General features: G+C 45.1%; 1 protein-coding gene and 1 long non-coding RNA gene across 2 annotated transcripts; one reads left to right on the plus strand and one right to left on the minus strand.

Moving 5' to 3' along the window:
* Positions 1-4,583: 4,583 nt before the first annotated feature.
* CNMD (chondromodulin) lies at positions 4,584-19,408 on the minus strand. The gene is made up of 7 exons (XM_048295401.1): positions 19,188-19,408; positions 18,752-18,886; positions 16,158-16,298; positions 12,968-13,081; positions 9,716-9,869; positions 8,350-8,549; positions 4,584-5,994 (listed from the first exon to the last, which is right to left on the minus strand). Exons 1-7 carry the CDS (start codon positions 19,257-19,259, stop codon positions 5,779-5,781), a joined length of 1,032 nt encoding a protein of 343 aa, XP_048151358.1. The 5' UTR covers positions 19,260-19,408; the 3' UTR covers positions 4,584-5,778.
* Positions 5,988-10,930, plus strand: LOC125321949. Its single transcript, XR_007201780.1, has 2 exons — positions 5,988-6,083; positions 6,190-10,930. It is a non-coding gene; the product is annotated as an uncharacterized LOC125321949 (long non-coding RNA).
* Positions 19,409-19,931: the final 523 nt, after the last annotated feature.

Here is a 19,931-nt window from a genome sequence, read left to right on the forward strand (position 1 = left end):
ACTTCCTGAATACAAGTCTGCAGGGACCGATAGATGCTCAAAAGCCATCTGGATATGCTCCTGGGCACCTGGCTTGAGGTACCCCTTCTTGAGTGAGGGGGTTGGACAAGGGCACTTCCAGGGGTGCCTTTCAACCTCAGCCTCTCTGTGATTCCATGAGAGAGAGGAACTCAATGTTGTGCTGAACGTGCCTTGTCCGTGTGCCACTGTCTCCTGAGAATTCGGAGATAGCCAAATGTTCTGTGATCGTAGAAACACCATGAATTGCAAATATTGAGCACCATGAAAGCCACTTCATTCCTTGCTAACCATTGGATGCTGTTTTAAGTTTGCTACTTTTCCTTGCTTTCCTAATTATGTGGGTTTTTCCCGAATGTTTGTTACTCTACCGGTTGGACGTGTTACTTTCCTACAGTGTCAATTGCATGAGCTTGGTAAAATAGAAAGGCTGTTAGAACAGGTGTTTTTAATAGGAAGAGTGAAGTCTGCAGCTGTTAGGTGTTAAATGATGATTGAAAATTAAAGAGGAGGAAGGAAGGATATATTCTGTTCCTCCTGAGGAGTAGGAGTCTTAATTTTGCAGTGATGCTGGGAAGGTGCAGTGGCTTATTTCCCACTATTGTTACTATGGCTATGCAGTAGAGAGATACCAAGACTTTAAAATCTCACAAATGTTAAAAAGAGAGGGTTTTTTTGGATGTAGACTATGACTACAGTCTTGACATAATTGCAATTTCTGGATGCACTGGGATCATGATTATCCTGTAGTGCAGGCTGGGCGCTGGTTTCTTTTGCATCTCTTCTGGCTTCAGAATTGATACATATTTTCCAAAGCTCAAATTTTGTAACCTTCAGAACTGAATGTTACCCTGCTCTTTGAATGCAATGAACCGAGGTGGATTGGATTTAGGAAGGGTTTTGTGTGCCTTACCTCTTGACATTTACGGAACAGTGTCTGCTTCTTGGAAGAGTTTCTCAAAGCATATACTTGGGATATGTTTTGGTGAAGATTTTTTAGCTTTGGTGTGAGGCTTTTCTTGACCTTCAGAGAATTCTGAGTAGCTGGTTGCTCGATATGTAGAGCGTTTGCCCATCCATATGGGATGCTAACATTGGAGTTGATTTGATTTGGAATAGGTATTTGAACTCCATTCTCCTGGATAAGTGCTTTGCAGCTTTTTATTTATGCGCAAAAGCATTTCTTCCTTTTTAGTGTAGAAGGAAGACAAATGTCTGAGTGCTTCACTTTGTCACAAAATTGGGTTCTTGTCTCTTGGCCAGCCTTGCTTTATAAATGTCATTCGGAGTACAACAGAGCTTAGCAAATGCTTGCTGTGGGGAAAAGCCTAGGTAAAAATCTCTTAAATAGAAATTAAAAAGTAATTTGAAGATGTTTTCTGCCAATCAAGTTGCTCTTACTTACTGAAGAGAACATAGCAGAGGTTTCTCTGTCTTTCACTTGCTGAAAGACCATGGGAGTATTATGTCAGATAAACACAATATATTCTTGTATTAAGTGGGTCCTGTTTCACTGCTTTGAGATTCAATTCACTTAGCTTAAGGCAAAAAGTAAAATAAAATGCATTGCTACTTTTGTACTCTTGAGGCATATGTAATGCAAATATAATGCTTTAGCTTCAGGCTAAAACTTGTAGCAATCAAGTGGTAGAGCTCCCTGTCCATCTCAATCCTGTAAGCCAAGTTTGCAGGTCTAGACATAATTCCAGCATGTTTCTGAGCACAGGCAGATAATCTGTATGTGTTCCTTCTTCGAGTTTGGGTTAATCAATAATGGCAGGTCTTGTTGCCTTATAGGAGGGGAATGTGTGTGTGTGGGGGAAAGGTGTTGGGTTTTTTGTTTGGAGGGGATTGGATTAAAACAGTAGGCAAAATTTCCTTGGAAAGCTGGGGGAAAGGTGCTTCATGAACTTTGTGAACAGTGTATTTTGTTCTTGACAAAACACACACGCACAAAATGGTACCAGAAGCTGTAGCTCAAGAGAAAGCCTAGTGGTAGCTTGGGGGTCGAATAGAGGCTCTGAAAAAAACCTGTGACAAAGGGAATTTCCTTTGGAACTGTACAGGGTGAGTGGAATATGTAGCAGCACTAATAATGAGTTGGCTGGAGGAAGAGAACTGCCTGCAAGGACCGAGTGAATGATGTTTTAATTGTATTCAAACTGCTTGAGGGTTTTTATCTGAAGCCTTTTGGTCATCTGTAGATAGTACTGTCTGGAAGAGCGAGGCAGTTTCACCTCAGTGCTCTGATTTGTACTGATGCAAATACCGGAACAGGACAGCAAGAGGGAACAGCAGCTTTCCCATTTAATACCATAGGTGGAATTGCTCTTTGCTCCTGCTCTTGGGGAAGATGCCTGTTGCAGGTTAAGGCTGCCTCTCTCATCTTTGCTTGTGAAAGACCAGTTTGTAGATGTGTGTTTGTAAAAGGCCAGCTGAGCCTCTTGGAAGCAGAAGATGCTGCTCCTGGTTCAGTGTCTCTTTTGCCCTTTCTGAGCAGATATTCTGTCCACCCAGACATGTGAATCAGCAATCAGTTCATTGCCAACTGTAGTTTTATGCTTCGCTACCTTTTTTTTTTTTTTTTTTCCCTGCACTGCATGGAATAAGTGATTAGTCTGTTCTTCACTGAAACTTTCTTGGAATTTTTTTGTGCTGCAGTAGGGGTGAAGTGTTACATGGGAGGTAGAAGCCAGATCATCCCCCCTTCCATGACTCCCAGCTTCTTTTGCTTTCTCAGTGTAGATACAAGTGGAGGGTGATTCCTGTATGAAAAAGGACAAAGGGTTCATGTGTTATAAGTGGGGTCAAAGCGAACTGTAGATTGAGGAAAAAAGACGACTCCTGCCTTCCCATCACTAGCTTTCAATCTTTTTAATCATATGGGATTGCTTCCTGTTTTCCATCTCTTTTTCACCAGCCTGAATTTATCCCTTTTTTCTTCTCTAATCTGCTCTGCTGTTCTAATCCTCCTAGAAAAATCACATGGGTAATTAAGTTTTAAGGATAGTGGAACTGCAGTGCTGTGACAAACATCCACCCACCTGTGGTGGGGAATTGATGACAAGCTCATTCCTCTTTCTCTCCTCCTTCCCTAAACTTTGGCCAAAGGAAGGCTTTCAGCTGGTTTCTGCTAGCACAGGGTCAGATTCAAGGAGCACCCCGCTACAGACTTCCCCAAATGCTGACGTGTTGTAACCTCTTTAGTGAGCCAAGGTATTGCATTTGTGGTGGCAGTGAGAAACTTCAACACTGGGAGTAAATGCTGTACAGTAGTGAAAGGATGACTGTGGATGGTTAGAGCTGGAGTCTGAGCCACAGCTGCAGGGATTATCACAACATCTTTTCACACTGTTGGCTTTTTGGTTTTATTGTTGTTCCTGTGTTGCCTCAGAACTTTTCCTTCGAGATCAGATGTTACACTGAAGTAAGATTTTTTTTCCAACCTTGCTGCAGCACAAGATCTTTACTTTTCTCTATTTGAATCTGATATGTAGGTAAATAGGAATTTGCTTGCTTAAAGCTTGAGCTGGAGAAGGCATTTTGTTGCCTACCTTTTGGAAATAAATAAACATTATGGTCACTGGGGCTTTCGTGACATGGCATGTACAGATGTGTTCTCGAGATGCACATGCCATATGTGGCAGCTATAGATCCATGAGCAGGATGCTTTTTTTACTTACATGCTTTGTGATTGCCTGCAGAAAGCAAGTGATTACAAGCTTTTGTTAAGGAAGAATTAAGTTTGTTAAGTATTTGTAGACATGGAAATCACTTACAAGAAAGTTGTTTCTGTGTTTTCAGAAGGAGGCTGTTTGTTTGATTGAGGACAAAGGGAGAAGCAGATGACAGGTTGCCTGAAGATGCAAAAGAGAGCAACAGTCTAGTTCAGACATGTACAGAGTCACGTTTCTCTCTTTTAGCCTCCAGTGTTTCACTTGCTATTGCCCTTCTTTTCCTTTTCAGACAGTTCTTGAACGAGTATGTAAAAGAATTGTTACACCTTCTACATTGAAAAAAGCACAGAAAGCAACTGGGGTTTTTTAATGTGTTTAATCTGCAGTAAAAAAAAAAAAAGGAAAACTGACTTTTCTAAGCATACGATAGACGTATTTCTAAAACAACATAATGATCAAGGTCATTTTCGGTTTAAAAAGCAGAAACTCAAATTTAACAGGCCTTGAAATCCCACTTTAAGAAGTTTATAATTTAAATATTTCAAAGCAAGTCTGTCCTTCAGATTAAGGGAAGGTGAAGCTTATATTAAAAAGCTACAATAGAACAAAATACTGAATTCTATTCTCATCTTATTCTCATTTAACACTTTGCTTTTTAGATATGCAGTTTAGCATTCCACATGAGGTTGTCTTTATTTTCTTTAAGCCACGATTATGTCAAATTAATTCCTCTTTTCTGTGTGTCACGTAGTGTTAATAACATTACTGGACTTGCAACATCTCAAGAGCTGTTTAGTCACAAAAATGAATGCTCCAGAAAGCAAACTTTAAGAAAAATTGAACCATTTTTTTAATAAAGACCATGTAGGTGGCTCCATAAACTTGGCGGTAGGGTTCAAGATGCATGGTATGGATAAAGGCAGTGTAATACCTCTATCTTTGTTTTTCAAAGCTAGAAATACTAAGTCATTCCACCTCTGAGTGTTTCTGCTTAGTACCTTCCTTAGAGATTTAATATGTAATGGCATCAATCCCAATAATTGCAGAGTTTGCCTAAGCAAAAAGGATGAGGTGAGAAGGGAGAGAGGGGGGGAAAAAAAAAAAGCTTTTTTTTTCCTTCTCTTCTGGTAAGCAGTTTCTCTTGTGGGGAAGGGATGTTAGGTTCAGCAGAGCTAAAGGAACTGGTGTGAATGACTGCTATCCATGTGAAATAAAGAGGGGTTGTAATCTTGTGTCAAAAGTGTCTAGTTCAAGGATTTATAAATAACAGCGACTGTTGTAGATTCTGAAGGGGCTTGAGACTCCTTGGTCTGCAACTGCATGTAAATACTTTTGCTGTAGTAGCTGGATAGCAGATACTTGTTAGACACTACAGTGGTATCATGGATACAGGATTCTTGATGCTGGGGCTTCTTTGATGTTGGGATGTGCAAAGGGTTTTGATTCTGTGGCCACGCACATTCCCTTCCACAGCCCCTTTTCCTGCTGTTTGTTTCCAATTTAGCACAATGTGCGCTTTCCTGTGTCCCCTGGAGCAGCTTTGTGGGAAAGGTATGCTGTAATTGGTTTATAACCATTCATAATGACCTGGCAACTCTGAATAGCAACGGGGAGCAACTTAACTTGTGATTTATTTAAGTAACCTACATGGATTAAAGGCACTCCCAAGTGTACAAGTTGAGCTAGTTGCTTAACTGGACGTAAATTTTCACATATAGCTTGGAAAGAGAGGGGTTTGTTGTGAAAGACTGAATTTGGATATATGTGCAAGCTCCTGGACTGCTAAACCAATTTGTGAGCAAAGTTTAATATTGTCTTTTTTTGGGATGTCTCAGTTTTTTAATTTAGTAAGTGCTAGTATACCCTTCCTCTTGTAACTCTAATGGAACATTAACTTGAGGTTTTCATTTGTGGTTGGAATATCTAACCTTGCTTTTGGTGCAGTAAAACCCACTCTGCTTTTGTAAGGCAGGATCGGTACTGCTGCTTTGGTGTTAGTCTTTTACCAGCTCATTGTCATTGCATTCCTGCTTGTTTTGTCGAGGCTCCAATTTTTTTTTTGTTTTTTTCTCAAGGGATTTTCTCACACAACACCCATGATACGAGCAACCCACCAGCTGCAGGGCATGATGATCCGGCAGGCGGTGCGGCAGCCCTGGTAGTTGTAAGGCCACGGCTGGTAGCCCATGAGGGGCTCGCAAATCCGCTGGCACTGGGTGTAACTTCGCCGGCACTCGATGCAGCACACGCCCAGGTGATCCAGCATGGGGTCAAAAGCCATCCCTTCACCTTCCAGCTGCTGGAACGTAAAATATTAAATGTCATCGTGGTGCTCTTATTCTCTCGGAATAACAGAATACATCCATGCTCCTGTTAACCCCACAAAGGGTAGAACTTGTAGTCTTGGGCCTGCGGAAGTTGACAAAACTCCCACTAAGTGACCCGTGCATCTCGCTTTATTATTTTTTTTCTTTTGTCTTGCTCTCTTTGGCAGAAGTGTGGAATTGGTGCAATCACCCTTGTAAAATGGAAAGAAAAACAGGCAGCTCTAACTTCATTGTTTTTATTCTACAGTCCTTGCAACAGCTTCAGCAACAGTAAGCTCCTCCCAAGCTTTAAATATTAGTGATAGAAAAGATTATCTGAGTCTTTCATGTAGGTGACAATGGTGTGGTTTTTATGGTTAGTTTTAGGTTTTGTATTTTAATGCTTTTAAAGCATTTTTAGGAAACTATTCCCCTGGTCCCCTGCAGTTTTCTGAGGATTTTGCTCTTGTCTCTCAGTCTGGTTCCTTCCCTCCCAACCTGCCACACTCAGGTGCGTTGTGGACAATAAGAATTCTGCCTGTTCTGCAGCTGACTGTAAGGAGCTAAATGGAGCAAAGTATGCATAAAATACCTAGAACCCTTTACCCTCCAAAATTCCTTTCCTCCTTTCTGGGGGGAAAAAAGGTAACCTGGATATTCTGCTTTTGGAAACTTGGTTGTTCTTTGCACATTGGTGTTATTTCAAGAAAAGCAGCAGTAATGTGCAAATGCTGAAGTACCAGTCAGCTCTTCAGCTGAGCATTTTTCATTCAGAAAAGTAGTAGCACAACAAAAAAAGTGATGCAGAAAGGTGCCATCTCTTGTCTGGACTTGTATGGGACACTATCGACAGCTGGGTGTTGTTAGGGTCCCCAGCAACTCCTTCCCAGTCCTGAGAGCAGGGAAGAGATGTTTTCTTGGTCAGGATTCATCATCCTTGAATTCACATACCTGCTCCATGAACGTCACCTGAGCTCATCATCCAGGCTCCACTTAGAGTGAGTAAAGAGAAACAGCTCTAGGGGGGATTCATTTCATCCTTCAGGAGAGACCTCCAGCATAATTAATGGTCCTTCTCAGTCCAGTGACTCAGTCTCTAGGAAAGCCTGGGACAGGCATCGGGGCAGTAGCTGTTGGTGAAGGCGCATCCTGCCCTGCGGGCTGAGGGAAGTCTGATGGCTGCATCTGTCTGGCTGCTCTCCATTTGGCCCGGCTGCCCTCTGGCTGGAAGGGCGGACCTGTGGCCATTGTTCTGCCACTGCCCTCCAGAGGCAGGGCAGCTCAGACCTCATGGACACGGTCATGTTAGTGGCTGTGAGGAGAAGCTACATTCCAGTGCCACTGCTGTTTTACTGACCTCGTGAGAGAGTCGATTTAGATCCACTTTATTTGGAGTGATTAATTTAAGTTTAATTAAGGGATGTCAACTCGGCAGAATGCTGTCACAGTATAATGATCTCCTGCTGTTGCATAAATGTCAAGTCAAAGCTGGGACTTACTTCCAAAGCAGGAGGCATTTATCTTGTGACAGTGTTGTATTAAAATGACTTACTCCTGCTGCACCAAATGGTGGGTGTAAATTGTCTGGCGCTGGTGCAGCAGACTGGAAGGTGCCTTCTGCACAGCCAGCTTTCCTGCAGCGTGGCAGAGGTGTTGGGACACAGCGGGGTGGCTCCTCTGCTCTTTCTGGGGGCTGCTGCTTCTTGAAGGGTGAGAACAAGTTTTACGACAGTCATCCTCCACCCACTGCTGCTGTCTCAAAACAGATTCTTCCCTGTCAGTTGTTTGCTACTCTAGGTTTGCTTACCCTTGTAGAGAAGAGGCTGAAAAAGAAATTTATTTGGCTGGACCTTAATCTCTTTGCACCCAGACACTTCTGCTGTGTTCGCCTGTAGCAGTCACGTCTGGTACTAATTTCTGTTTGAGAGCAAAGCATGTTTCTAGCTACTGGACTCTCTTCACATGGTAAATGATGGGGCTCAGCTGTCTGAGCAAGACCAGCTTTGGTTTGTTTTTAGAAGGTGCTACCCTTGTCAGATCTCCAGTGCTGTTTCCATATGGACCTAGAAACCTCAAAAAGCAACTTGGCATCAACTTGTGTTAACCTTGTGACCTCAAGCACTTGTGCTTGTTTCAGACTGAAATCTAATGAAAACTGGGAGGACAGGGGGAAGACGTTTTTGAGCTTCTTAGGTGTTTTACCAGTCTGTTATTTCCTAGAAAAGCTGAACAAGCAAAGATTGTGCAGATTTAAAAAAAACAAGAAAAGATGCAATGCACTCCACATTACCAGCGTTACCTGTCCAACACAGTCCCGGGCTCTGAAAGATTACAGTGCAAATACTTACATTGTATGGGTTGTCTGGATTAAGTGTTTGATCGGTCTCTTGTCCCATTGGCCTGGTTTCATTAGACTGGTGACCAAGCTCTTGAGTCAGCTGCACAGTGTGTGACCTGGGGTTTACTTCAGAAGCAGCTTCCAAGTCTTCCTCATCAAAGTTTGATTCTGATTGGCGCTTGTTTCTCTTAATTTCTCTCCTCTGGTTATCTGAAGAAATAATCACCAGAGGACAAACCTACCTTGAGTGTGTCCTTGTAGTTCCCTAATATTTCAGTGATCTCTTTAAATATTAAAAAAACGAGAGGGTGGAGGGCAGAGAGAAAGCTGAAATTGTGCCTTGGCAAACTTGATGAGCATCCCCATTGGAGCTGCTTGCCTTCCTATGTTGTGTCTGCAGCCAATACCAGTCCAAAGCAATGTGATTCGCCTTTCCCTCCCTCCTTCCGCTCCTTGAGGCAAAATGGGTGTGAGGAGATTTGGGGGGTTTTTGACCCAGCCTGTAGTCACTGATACTAACTCAGCAGCAGTTGCCAGCACTAGCAAGACCAGCTGTGCACATCTCACTTTCTTAAAATTATTTTATGGCAGGATGGTACCCTCCTCTCAAGGACATCTGGTTCTGGACAGCTTTGATACTGCTCTTTTGTTGCCCAGTGGGATATGTAAGATCATGAGGAAAGTAGAAAATACTGGTAGCTTGAATCCACAGGTGCTCTAAAATGTGGTAAATTTTTTTTCACGTGTGTTGTCCCACTCAAGTGTTCTGCTATTAACTGGACCAAAGAGGAATAAATATTTTCTGAGCCTTCTCCTAGGCCTGGAAGACACCTGGAAGAGTTACCATCTCCCTGGTGACTCCTGAACACCTTTGCTAAGCTTGCCCATGGGCCCCAACTTCAGAGCTGGGATTGCCCCCAGGATCTCATAAACCATCCACTAGCTGCCTGGCTTAAAGTATCTTCCTTCCACTTCACTGAATTCCTCTGGGGAAGCAGGGTAGAAAACAGGACAGGCTATGGTCCCCAGTTCCTGGCCAGTGTTCCTGCGACCTGGTGTCAGCTGCCTACACATTTGGGGGCAAGTTTAAGCTGTTGTCCTTCTGTAGAAGGAGGCCGACCTCTCTGGAAATGTTTCATCTCCTAGCAAGTCACCCACTTGGGCTACACAAATTGTCTGAGTAAATACAGGTATGGAAAATGTCATGGGGATAAACTCTAAACCCACAATCCTGGCAGAAGCCCAGGAAGCCATGGGCAAGGGAGGAAAGGAGTCTGGTTTCCCAGATGTGCTAGTTTTGATAGCAAACCTGATGTAGGGGAAGGCATTTCGATGAAGGGAAGTATAACATACTTTTCAAATAAAAGAAATGTTACCTTTGGGATATGTTGGTCGCAGCCAGAAGATTGGAAGATCCCTGCAAAGCTCTAAAATTTTGGGGCTTAGGAAGCTGTTATGCTTGATAGGTTCATCTGCAGCCACCCAGATAAGGGAGTTTTTGTCAAATCTCACAGGCATGATTTCATCTTCCTGCAAATAGAAGAGCATAAATCCTTTGCTGCTCAGTGAGCAGTCATGTGCCTGCTCGCTGCTAATTCTTGAGCACCAAACTGTAATTATCTGCTGCAACTAATACCAAGCATCCTTCTACGTCATGAATATGAACAGATTGTGCTGAGCCAAAGCCTGGGGAAAGGCTGTCATCACTGAAACAAAGGGCAAAGCCACTGTCAGCTTTGCTGGGGCTATGATTTCACCCATCTCACCCTGGAAGGCTTCTGCGCCATGCAAGAGGGCTGGGTGTCAAAGATCTTTCAGCCCAAAGCATCAGAATTTCAGGTGGTAGAAACCGAAGATCTACCACCTTCAGCAAAGCAGCAATGAAATACCAGCAAAACTCAAGCCCCTCATCTTTCCTCACGCCCTGTTCTCATTTGATGTACTCCCACTATCTAACTGTATTTACAATGTGTGTAAGGGGGGTGAGGGGTGGAATCTTGTTCAAAAGTTTTAGAGAGGATTATAGCTTGAGAACTGCTCCAGCTCCCAGTTCTAAGTCAATGTGATCGGCTTGATTAAAGGTCTTGTTTGGTAAAAGCAATTCAATTGACCAAAAGCTTGAAGTGGAAGTTAAAGGAGCCTGCCTTTTTGAAGTGTACCCTGCAGGTTTTTGGTTCATATCTTCAAAGTAATGTAGGAAAATGCCAGTGATTGATTCTTTAAAGTTGTTAGTTCAAAGTATTATTTTACATAAAATGTGTAAGTATTTTATAGCAACGGTGAAATATTAAAAGAAAACTAACTTTTGAATCATGAAAACAAGCATGATTTCAAAGTTAAAATTCTAAATTGCTTTCATAAAAGTCATCAAAACTTGTTATATAACTGACTAGATCAATTTATTCCCTTGAGTTGTTGTTTCTTTAGTGTGTTTATTGATTTCTTTTGTAGGTCTCAAGTCATTTAAGTTTGCTATCCAATCTGTCTACTGCTCTTTATTTATATTCTCCCACTTAAGCTTTTATCAACATCAGAAATATCTGAATCTAATTTTCAGAAATAAAAATATCCTTTGTTTCTGTTTGAAATGATCCTGACTTGTGAGCAACCAGAACCTGGGTATCTATAAAAGCTCATTTTACTCAACAATTTTTGTAGGTAGTGTTGTTATCATGCCCATTGTAGGAAAACAGCATATGCATACTTTCCCTTAAATACTTCCATATCAGAGAGAGGACTTGGCCTAGAAAAATAAATACCACTTTGCCATTCCTGTAGTACATCTGGCCTGGAAAGTTGAGTGACAGGAAAAAGTTAATGTCTTAGTGGTAGCATGAAGTCAGCTGCTTTGCACATGCAATTCATTGCATCAGTCACGTAGGTGATTGATCTTCGGAGAAGATGCACAAGAAACAGGACAAGGAAATAGTTTTACTTTCACCAGGTAGAAGATTAGAAATAACTTTTTGATTACTTTAGTGATGCCATGATGATTTTTTGCCTTTTCTTTTATACTCCTTTTATACCTTTTTATAGCTTTTGCATTCTTAGTGGTTTTTTGCCTACATTCTTGGACTTGTTTGTCAAGCTAGGAGACTAAACATTTTAGAAGCTTCATAGGTAGGGATCAGAAGGCCCCAGACCCCAAGGTCCTCCCCAGAACACATTCTGTAAATTAAGATAGAACCATCCAGGGGAGGGTTCCTTGGGGAGGGGGGTTCACTCAAGCCTCTCATTGCGGAATCTTTGATAGATATGCTAATTAGTAAGACCTATAATGTTATACCTGATCTTTTGAGGGTGTGCATTTCGGCACATTCCACCTGGATGTGGTGCACCTAAGGATCCTTAAAATAAATATAGAGGTAAAATCCCTTTTTCCCTTCTAACCCTGTTTGATTCTTGATTTTAAGACCAGGAAAAGGCTATCATTAGGAAAATGTCCTCAGGTCTGTGACTTTGTTCTTAAAAAACATGAAAAATTTGAACTTCAAGCAATAGTGCTCATGAGGTCAAGGCCAGCTGCCTTTAAAATAAGGCACGGCAGGAAAGATGGAGCTCTCTCTCTGGAATTCGTGCAAGTTCTCTTTCCCATCATGGGGGAAATCCTGCCATCTTCAGGAGGCTTTGTAACATTTGTCAGCCTTTCTGACTCTATTTGGAGAGACCCTTTCCCCCTTCATTTTAAAGCAGATGTTCAGCAGTCACAACACCACTGCAGGGAGGTCCAGCCTTAACAGCGCCTCTCTCCCAGCTAATTGTATCTGGCTTTTATTCTCCCAGGAGTGGAGCAAACCCAAGGAAAGGGGCTGTGGATCTCCTGTGCTCTCCTGCCAGTGGCTGAGCCCCCAGCAGTGTCCAGGCTCAGCAGGACTCAAGTCACTGGAGCCACTCCTGTGTGAGCAATGGATTTGGGAGTCTGAGCTCTGGGAAACTCAGCCTTTGAGCACATAAAGCAGTCGGATTTTTGTGCAAATGTGAGGAGGGTTGGCGGTATCTGGGTGAGAACTGCAGCTTCTGTGCTGGTTGTGATGCAAATTCTATGAAATTTAGTTAACATGTTGTAAAATTAAGTTTTCTGCTAAGAAGGCAAAGTCATATTTTTTTTAAAAAAGTTATTATTTCTTCTGAGTTATCTGAATTTTTGCCATGTTTTCCACAATTCCCTTTTACTGACTAGAGTGATGGAGTCCATGCTTCTGCTCAAGAGAATTGATAGAAATCTCCTGGGATCTACCACGGTCCTTCTTTGCATTGACTAAAGCAGCTGCTTCTTCCACGCTTTCCCTTCCAGCCTTGTGCACAGCCTGGTCTCAGGCAGGTGCTCTTGTCACAGAGGTCTCCTGTGGATCTGGTAGAAATTGGTCTGTGGCTTCCCCACTCACTAATCTGCTGCCTCTCATGATGTCCCTGGACACAGTGACATGTCTGACACCAACCTTGCTTTGCTTATCTTTCAGGGACTCCTTGCACCCAGTCAATGAATGCTCAGCTATCCTACCCTACCTTCAAACAACCCTACCATGAGCCAGAGTGTCTTTCAAATGCCCTTTTTATTTGTACTTAAATACCTCTTTAAGGCTCTCTCTATACAAAGATTAGTTAAAAAAAAATAAACTCCCCCTTACCAGCTCAGATGAGAGGCTCGCTTTAGCCATAGCATCAACTTCAGGGATGTGAGCTTTTGGCTGAGCTTTGATGTAACACTTTTCTCCTTCAGCAAAACGGATCCCAGTTATGCCCTGCAAAAGCAGAAGGCAGGGGGTTGTGCACAGCCCTCCAGCTCCTCACCACCCCCTAGAAAGTGCCTCAGCTCTGCTAAAATTGCCACTGAATTTTCAGTCTGAAGGTTAATCTTATTTAAAACCAGAAGCAATAAAATGCTCTTCCCTCATCATTTTAGCTTCACAATTTTGGTCAAATGGGTCTAGAAGTTTTTGCTTGATTTCTTAAAGTGGGGGGGTGTTTTATGTAAGTGCTTCCATGCAGGCTGTAGGCTACTTAGAGTAGCTCTGTTAAGGAATTAGTTGACTTGATTTGAACTGTAACTTAGCACCTAACGTAGGCAGTCCTGAGATTGTGTTAGCTGGTGGCACGGCACCCTTGTGACACAGTTCTACAAAAATGCGGGGGCAGCTTCGTTCAGTTTGTGCAAAGAGTGACACTGACAGCAATGGGAAGTTTGTGATGGGCAATTTGGTGCAGAAATCTGTGTGTGGGACTTTGTCTGGCCTACCAGGGTGAAAAGCAATTGCATAAACCATGGATGCTTAGTTTTAATCAAGAGAAGGAGCATGTCTCCTGCAAGTCCTGGGATGCCCCTTCCAGCGCTGTGCCAGAACCTCGGGCATCCACATTTTGCCACAGGAACCTTGTCTGTAATTCCTATGTTTCTACTGTAGGTTTTTGGGTATCCATAAAAGAGCTCTCTTCTACATTATAAATTTAGATACCTCATTGTAAATGGCAAAACTTCTGTGTTTTTCATGTGGTTGCACAAGCTCCAGTGAACCACCTAAATGCAATTACCTAGGGCCCTTTGAGGTGTGCTGGTTTTCTGCCTGGCCTCTAGCTGCCAGGAGAAGGCACACATGACCCCTCTTATCTGCCCTGAAGGGGTATCATGGATGCCTGCCTTCATGTGCAGTTTTGAGTGCCACAATGTAAGAAAGACATTAACTGTTAGAGAGTGTCCTGAGGAGGGCAACAAGGACGGTGAAGAGTCTGGAGGGGAAGCTGTATGAGGAGCAGCTGAGGTCACTGGGTCTGATCAGCCTGGAGGAGATTGAGGGGAGATCTCATTGCAGTTACAACTTCCTCGTGATGGGAAGAGGAGGGGCAGTCACTGATCTCCTCTCTGTGGTGACCAGTGACAGGACCCGAGGGAATGGCCTGAAGCTGTGTCAGGGGAGGTTTAGGTTGGATATCAGGAAAAGGTTCTTCACCCAGAGGGTGGCTGGGCACTGGAACAGGCTCTCCAGGGAAGTGGTCACAGCACCAGCCTGACAGAGACCAAGAGGCATTTCCACAATGGCTCTCAGGCACCTCTTGGGGATGGTGTTGTGCAGGGCCAGGAGTTGGACTCGATACTTGTGGGTCTCTTTGAACTCGCACCACTGAGATGGATGGTACTGGGGCACTTGAGCCATGTCCTGTGTGTCTGCAGGTCCTGTGTAGCCAGACACACCCCCATCAAAGCAAAATGACTACCTGTAAAGCAGCGAGAGAGGGGATGGCTATGCAAGGATGGGTGCACTAGGACATAAGGCTTTGTGGTGTGCCAAGTGTGCTAGGAATACCCTTATATTGCCAAATCCAAGCCTTCTCTGACCATGCAGTCATTCCAGCAGTGCCAGTCAATCCAAAACTACTAATGTAAATACCAGTCTGTTGGAAGCACATCTGTTCAATTGCTTTCTCCTTTGTGTGCATTCTTGGCTGAAAACCCAAGTGGCCTTATCCCTTTGCTCTCACTGGGCTTGTCCCTGGCCCTCTGTAATTTCAAGCAGGCACCGTCCCTGGGAGGTCCCTTTAGCTGGTTGGTGTTAGGAGCTGATTTCTGACCTGGTTGTGACAGGCAGTAGCTCACCAGCAACACATGTGGAGGCAAAATGAGTTCAGCACCTCTCTGGTGGACTGGTGCTTTTGTGCAAATGTGAAATGGCAAAGGCAAATGAGAAGAGCTCGCTGTAGATGGTCTTACTCAGCTGCTAATAATGTTGCTATGGTGATGCTAATGAGTGTTTCATAAAGGCAGAACCACAGCTGTTGGGAAAGTTGGGGTCCAGAGTCTCCTGGCATGGATTTATTTGTTCTTGCTGAGAAGCCAAGGAGCTGAATTTCCTTGCCTTTCTAGATCCAGCAAGGGGAAGGTGGCTGCTCCAGAAGCAGAGATGCTTCCTAGCAGCAGCATCTTTATTTTAGGTGCTGCTTTGACTTACAGAGGGCTTAACTCTGAAGTCGAATGTTTTGTACCTGAGAACATTTAACTGCAGGGTCTGGGCCCTGTAAATGGGTTTCTGCAACATCACATAGACGTGCCTTTAGTAGCACAGGGGTGGTACAGCTCAGAGAACCACTCTATCTGAGCTGCTGAGCTCTGCTCAGGGTTGGCAGCTGTAAGTCCAGGCTCCGTGCCGAGCAGCCACGAGTTGCTGGGGTGCCCAAGTGTGTTTGCTGTCAGCCCAAGTGGCCCAGCACCTTGTGTTTGGTGCACGGATGCATAAACTGTGCTAAATGCCTCCATCCTCTGCCATGCGGATGAACCCAGGCCAAGCCATGGAGAGCAGCTCCCATCCTTGACCTCAGGGCACAGGAAGCTCCCCAGGTCAAGCACTGTATGGGGATCTCTCCTTGGTGTCTCCCTGGCTTATTGTGTTGACCCTATGCTCCTCAAACAGGGATGTTCAGAGGAGGTGTTTTTTCCAGTTCAAACCACATGAAATCATGTGAGGGTTTTGTTGCAGCCTGACAGAATGTTTTTCTAGTAAGACCCCAAGGTCACATGTCATAGTTCTGCTCAGTGGTTTGAAAATGCAAAGTGCTTACATGGAGCTAAAACCGATGCAGCCTAATCCACACCACTTCCCAGAGTGGTACCTGCCATGATCTCTCTCCTAAAAGCACTTAGATTTTTGTTTTGGAGGAAACTGCCTGTCTCCCTGTGAAAGCAAGCCAGGAGAACAAAAATGTTTGAGTGGATGGTTGGAGGCTGGAACCTGAGACTGACTGGAACAGAGTAGTCAAGGCAGAGCAAAGTGTCCTTAAGAGTCCAGCGCTGGAGCGTGTTACATGAAGGACAAGGGTGGCACTACTTACGATCTGAAAATCATGGACTTCAACAACCTCTTCACTCCCACTTCCTGTTTTGAATGTCTCTAAGTTGTTTCCAGCATCTATTTCCATTGATCCATCTTGTACTTTTCCATTAATGCTCATAGTATAGTGAATGTTGTACACCTGGAATCAATAAAAGAGTGGTAGCACATGCCAGTAATTACTTACTGCCTTCCTCCTACATCAGGCAATGGGTCAATCTGACTCTCATATCCCTATTTAGCTCCTGAATTTTGCTTCTGCAGGTGTTTGATAACCCTCCAACAACCAACACTGCACTACTTCACTGTTGGGGCAGGCTGGCCACGGGGCAGCCAGCCCTGAGAGGTTGTTCAGTCTCCATCCTTGGAAGTTTTCAAGGCCTCACTGGATAAAGCCCTGAGCAACCATCTCTGACCTCGCAGCTGTCCCTGCTCTGAGCATCAGGTAGGACTAGAGACCTCCTGAGGACCCCCTTCCAGGGAGTGCTTATAGTTTTACTTCATAAACAGTGTGGGGTGAGTCCACACCCATGTTCACTCTGACCTAAAAAACGTCTTCTAGGACATTTTAGGAATTGCTTGTTATGCTGGGATGATTCCCAAAGGACAGCAGGCGTGAATGTCCTACTCTGAAGAAGGCCAACCCCTATTTATCTCTTGGGATGTTCTGCTGATGCACAGGAAAACAGGTTCCTCTTGAATACGAACATACTTCCCAGCTTGTAATGGATGTGAACTTTGTTTAAATTGGATGTGAAGTTGTATACTCTTGTATTTTCCTTGTCAGCATATTTGCCCTTATCCTATTTTCAATGAGGAAAGCTACAGCGTGGTTTGTATTTGCTGGAGGACCACAATCTGTGGAGGGGTTTTGTGATTCTCTTGTGCAGCTCTGCTAAAAATGCTGTGCAAGCAGTTTATTTTAGGTCTTAAAAAAGCCTTTACAGCATTTTAATAAAAAATTTACACTGACAGCTAGAGACAAATTTCTTCTTCTCTCACCTTCGCTCAGGAAAGTCTAAGGTGCTGAAGATTTATGGTTACTCAGCTAAACAGAGCCGCTCCCGTATTCTCTGCTTTCGAGGACTCCTGTTGAACATGGTCCAACATGGTCCATAAAACCAGACCAGTGTATGTGGTCTCCCCTGGTAGGGGCTGAGCTAGAGCTGAGACTTGGATACCCTTGTCAGTTAGGGAAGAATTTAAAGCTATAAAATAAAACCAAGAATTTAAAAATCGCCTTAGTGTTTAAATGAATGACTCTGAATATAATTTTTGCAGCTGCTTTCTAGGCATTTGCAAGTCAAGTGCAGCTTTCTGAGTTTGAAGGCAGCTTAGAAAAACAACGCTCAGCTTTCCCAGTGTCTTCACCTAGCGATCAACTTTGAAGCTTAATGAAAACTGTGAATGTGACATATCTTGTATGGCTAAATTTAGATGATAGGAGCATTAAAAAAGGGAAACATTGTCCTGTACTCCACAAATGCACCTACCTGCTCAGAGCTGAAAGCACTGTCCCCTGCCTATGGCACCATTTGCATTCCTCTCCCTTTTCAAAAGCCTAGAGAAGCACATGGTTCTTGCAGCACATCTTGGAGGTCAGCAATGTGTCCTCTCTTTTTGCTGTAAAACCTTGTACTTTTCTTTCTGATTATCTGAATTATCCCTACATATAAGCTGAGATACATGAAGTCACATGGGTGTATCTTACAGGGGCACCTTTGCTCTGGCTGCTGGAATTCACACAAGGCTCTCCTTGATGAAGGCTGGCATGTGGCTGGAGGCAGTACAGAACTTCTTCCAAAGTAAATTCAAGGGTACTAATTTAATTTATGGAGAAAGTTACATTCATGTGTGTACCATCATGTTTCAAAGATGTTTTAAACATAAATTCTATATAAACAGAAAGAAAAGTTAATCTGTAAACATGTTCTAATGCTCTGAAGTTTGGTTCTTTAACTGCTCACCAACTTCTCAGTTTCATTCTTTGCATAAAGTGTTTTTCACATACCCCAGAAACTATAAATAATAAAACTTACCTTTTAAAATTGATCCACAGCTGCAAACCTAAGTGTATGCACAGTCATACAAAGCACCAGCGTGAACTAAAGGTGTCTGTTTATGGGTTAATTATAGCATTTTACATACTTGAGGGTCCAGGTAGAATCTGGACCAAGAATGCAGATACTGTGAAAAAAGAATTTGCACATTTCAATGCTTTTTTTGTCCTGAGAGCTGGAGTTTGCCCAGGATGTGAATCCCTGGGGACTTGTTGGGGTTTGAGTTCACTGAGGATTTGTGAGCAGAAATCAATGTAGAGTCTGTGCTCTCAAAGATGTGTTTCGTGTTCGCTAATAAATGTGCTTCCAGGAAGCTCCATCCACACAGCCACCAAAGACAGTGATTGTAGGTTTGGGGTTTTAGGTGCTTGGGATTTTTGAAAGCATGGAAAAAACCCTACAGGTCTGCTTAAAGACCTCTTCATAGGCGTCGCAAGAAGTGCTTCCAGCCCGTGCCTCTCCATATATGCGAGAGCTCCCCGCCCGCGCGGCCCCGGGTGCGGACGTGCTGCGGGGCCCGGCCCGCCGCGCTCACCTGCCGCTCCGTGGCTTTCCAGAAGTAGAAGGCGCCGATGGCCCCGGCCAGCAGCAGGAGGGCCCCGGCGATCAGCACCGCGGCCCCAGCCTTCAGCAGCCGCCCCGGCCCGGGGGGCGCGGCCGCCGCGTACGCCTGCGGAGAGCGCGGGTGGGAGCGGGCACGGACCCCGGCGGGGGCCCGGCCCGGCCCGGCCGTGAAGGAGCGCAGCGTCCCGTTCTGAGCCCGGCACCCGATCCGACCTGGCCCGTTTTGTCCCCATCCCTCCCGTTACGTCGCGACCTGTCCCGAGCCCACCCGTTACCTACCGACCCGACCCGACCCGACCCGACCCGTCCCGTCCCGACCCGCTCGGTCCCGTTCCATCCCAGCTCATGCCCACACGTTTTGTCCCGATCCCACCCTGTCCCGCCCGGTGCCTGCCGGCAGCACTCACGGGGGGCAGGCACAGCTCCATATCGTCGGGCCCCGCTCGGGCGATGGGCACCTTCTCGGAGCCCTCTGCCATGGCTGCCGCGGGAGGGAGACCTGCTCGGGCTCGGTCCCGGCCCCGGCGGGGCTGCACCGCCCCGGCCCGCCCCGCTCCCAGCCCCGGCCACGGCCCGCGGGGAGGGCAGCACCGCCCAGTCCCGGGCACAATGAGCCCCTTAAGCGGCCCAGCAGCCGGCGGAGCTCCCCGGGGCTCTGACCTCCTGCCCCGGCCCCGTCCCTTCCAACCAACCCCTGGGTCTCGTCTCCAGCTTCCGAGCAGGGGGCGGGGGTGTAGGGGACAAGCAACCCCCGCACGCGGTGGCGAAGAGGAGGGGTGCCCGGTCAGACAGACGGCCGTCATAAAAAAAACCAGCTTTTAAAATAGAACAACGTGTTAACTGCTTTTTTACACTTGCCACAGGAATTCACAGGCGCCGGAGCTGACAAGCTGCTGGTCGGTGACTGCTCCGCAAAACACCTTTCTGACTGGCACAAGCCAGCAGCCTCCGGCTGAGCCCCGTGTCCGGGCTGGGCACAGCCTGGGAAAGGGAGCAGCGAGCCCAGGCCTGCTGCAGCCTAAGTGGGGGTAAAGTGAGGGGCTAATTTAATCTTTTCGTTTAATAAGGATACCTTGTGCCTTTATACCTGAAATAGATGTATCCCCAGGATTTCTTGTTTCCCATCACTCACCATGCTCAGATGGGCTTTT

The sequence above is a fragment of the Corvus hawaiiensis genome, chromosome 2 (assembly GCF_020740725.1).
Source record: "Corvus hawaiiensis isolate bCorHaw1 chromosome 2, bCorHaw1.pri.cur, whole genome shotgun sequence".
Classification (NCBI taxonomy): Eukaryota; Metazoa; Chordata; class Aves; order Passeriformes; family Corvidae; genus Corvus; species Corvus hawaiiensis.

What these genes read in the sequence shown, in the direction of transcription:
- CNMD (XM_048295401.1), bottom strand. Translation starts at nt 19,259, where the DNA reads ATGGCAGAGGGCTCCGAGAAGGTGCCCATCGCCCGAGCGGGGCCCGAC. An exon ending in TGGAGCTGTGCCTGCCCCCC is followed by an intron (nt 18,887 to 19,187) that starts GTGAGTGCTGCC and finishes CGCTCTCCGCAG; the next exon opens with GCGTACGCGGCGGCCGCGCC. An exon ending in AAGTCCATGATTTTCAGATC is followed by an intron (nt 13,082 to 16,157) that starts GTAAGTAGTGCC and finishes CTGCTTTTGCAG; the next exon opens with GGCATAACTGGGATCCGTTT.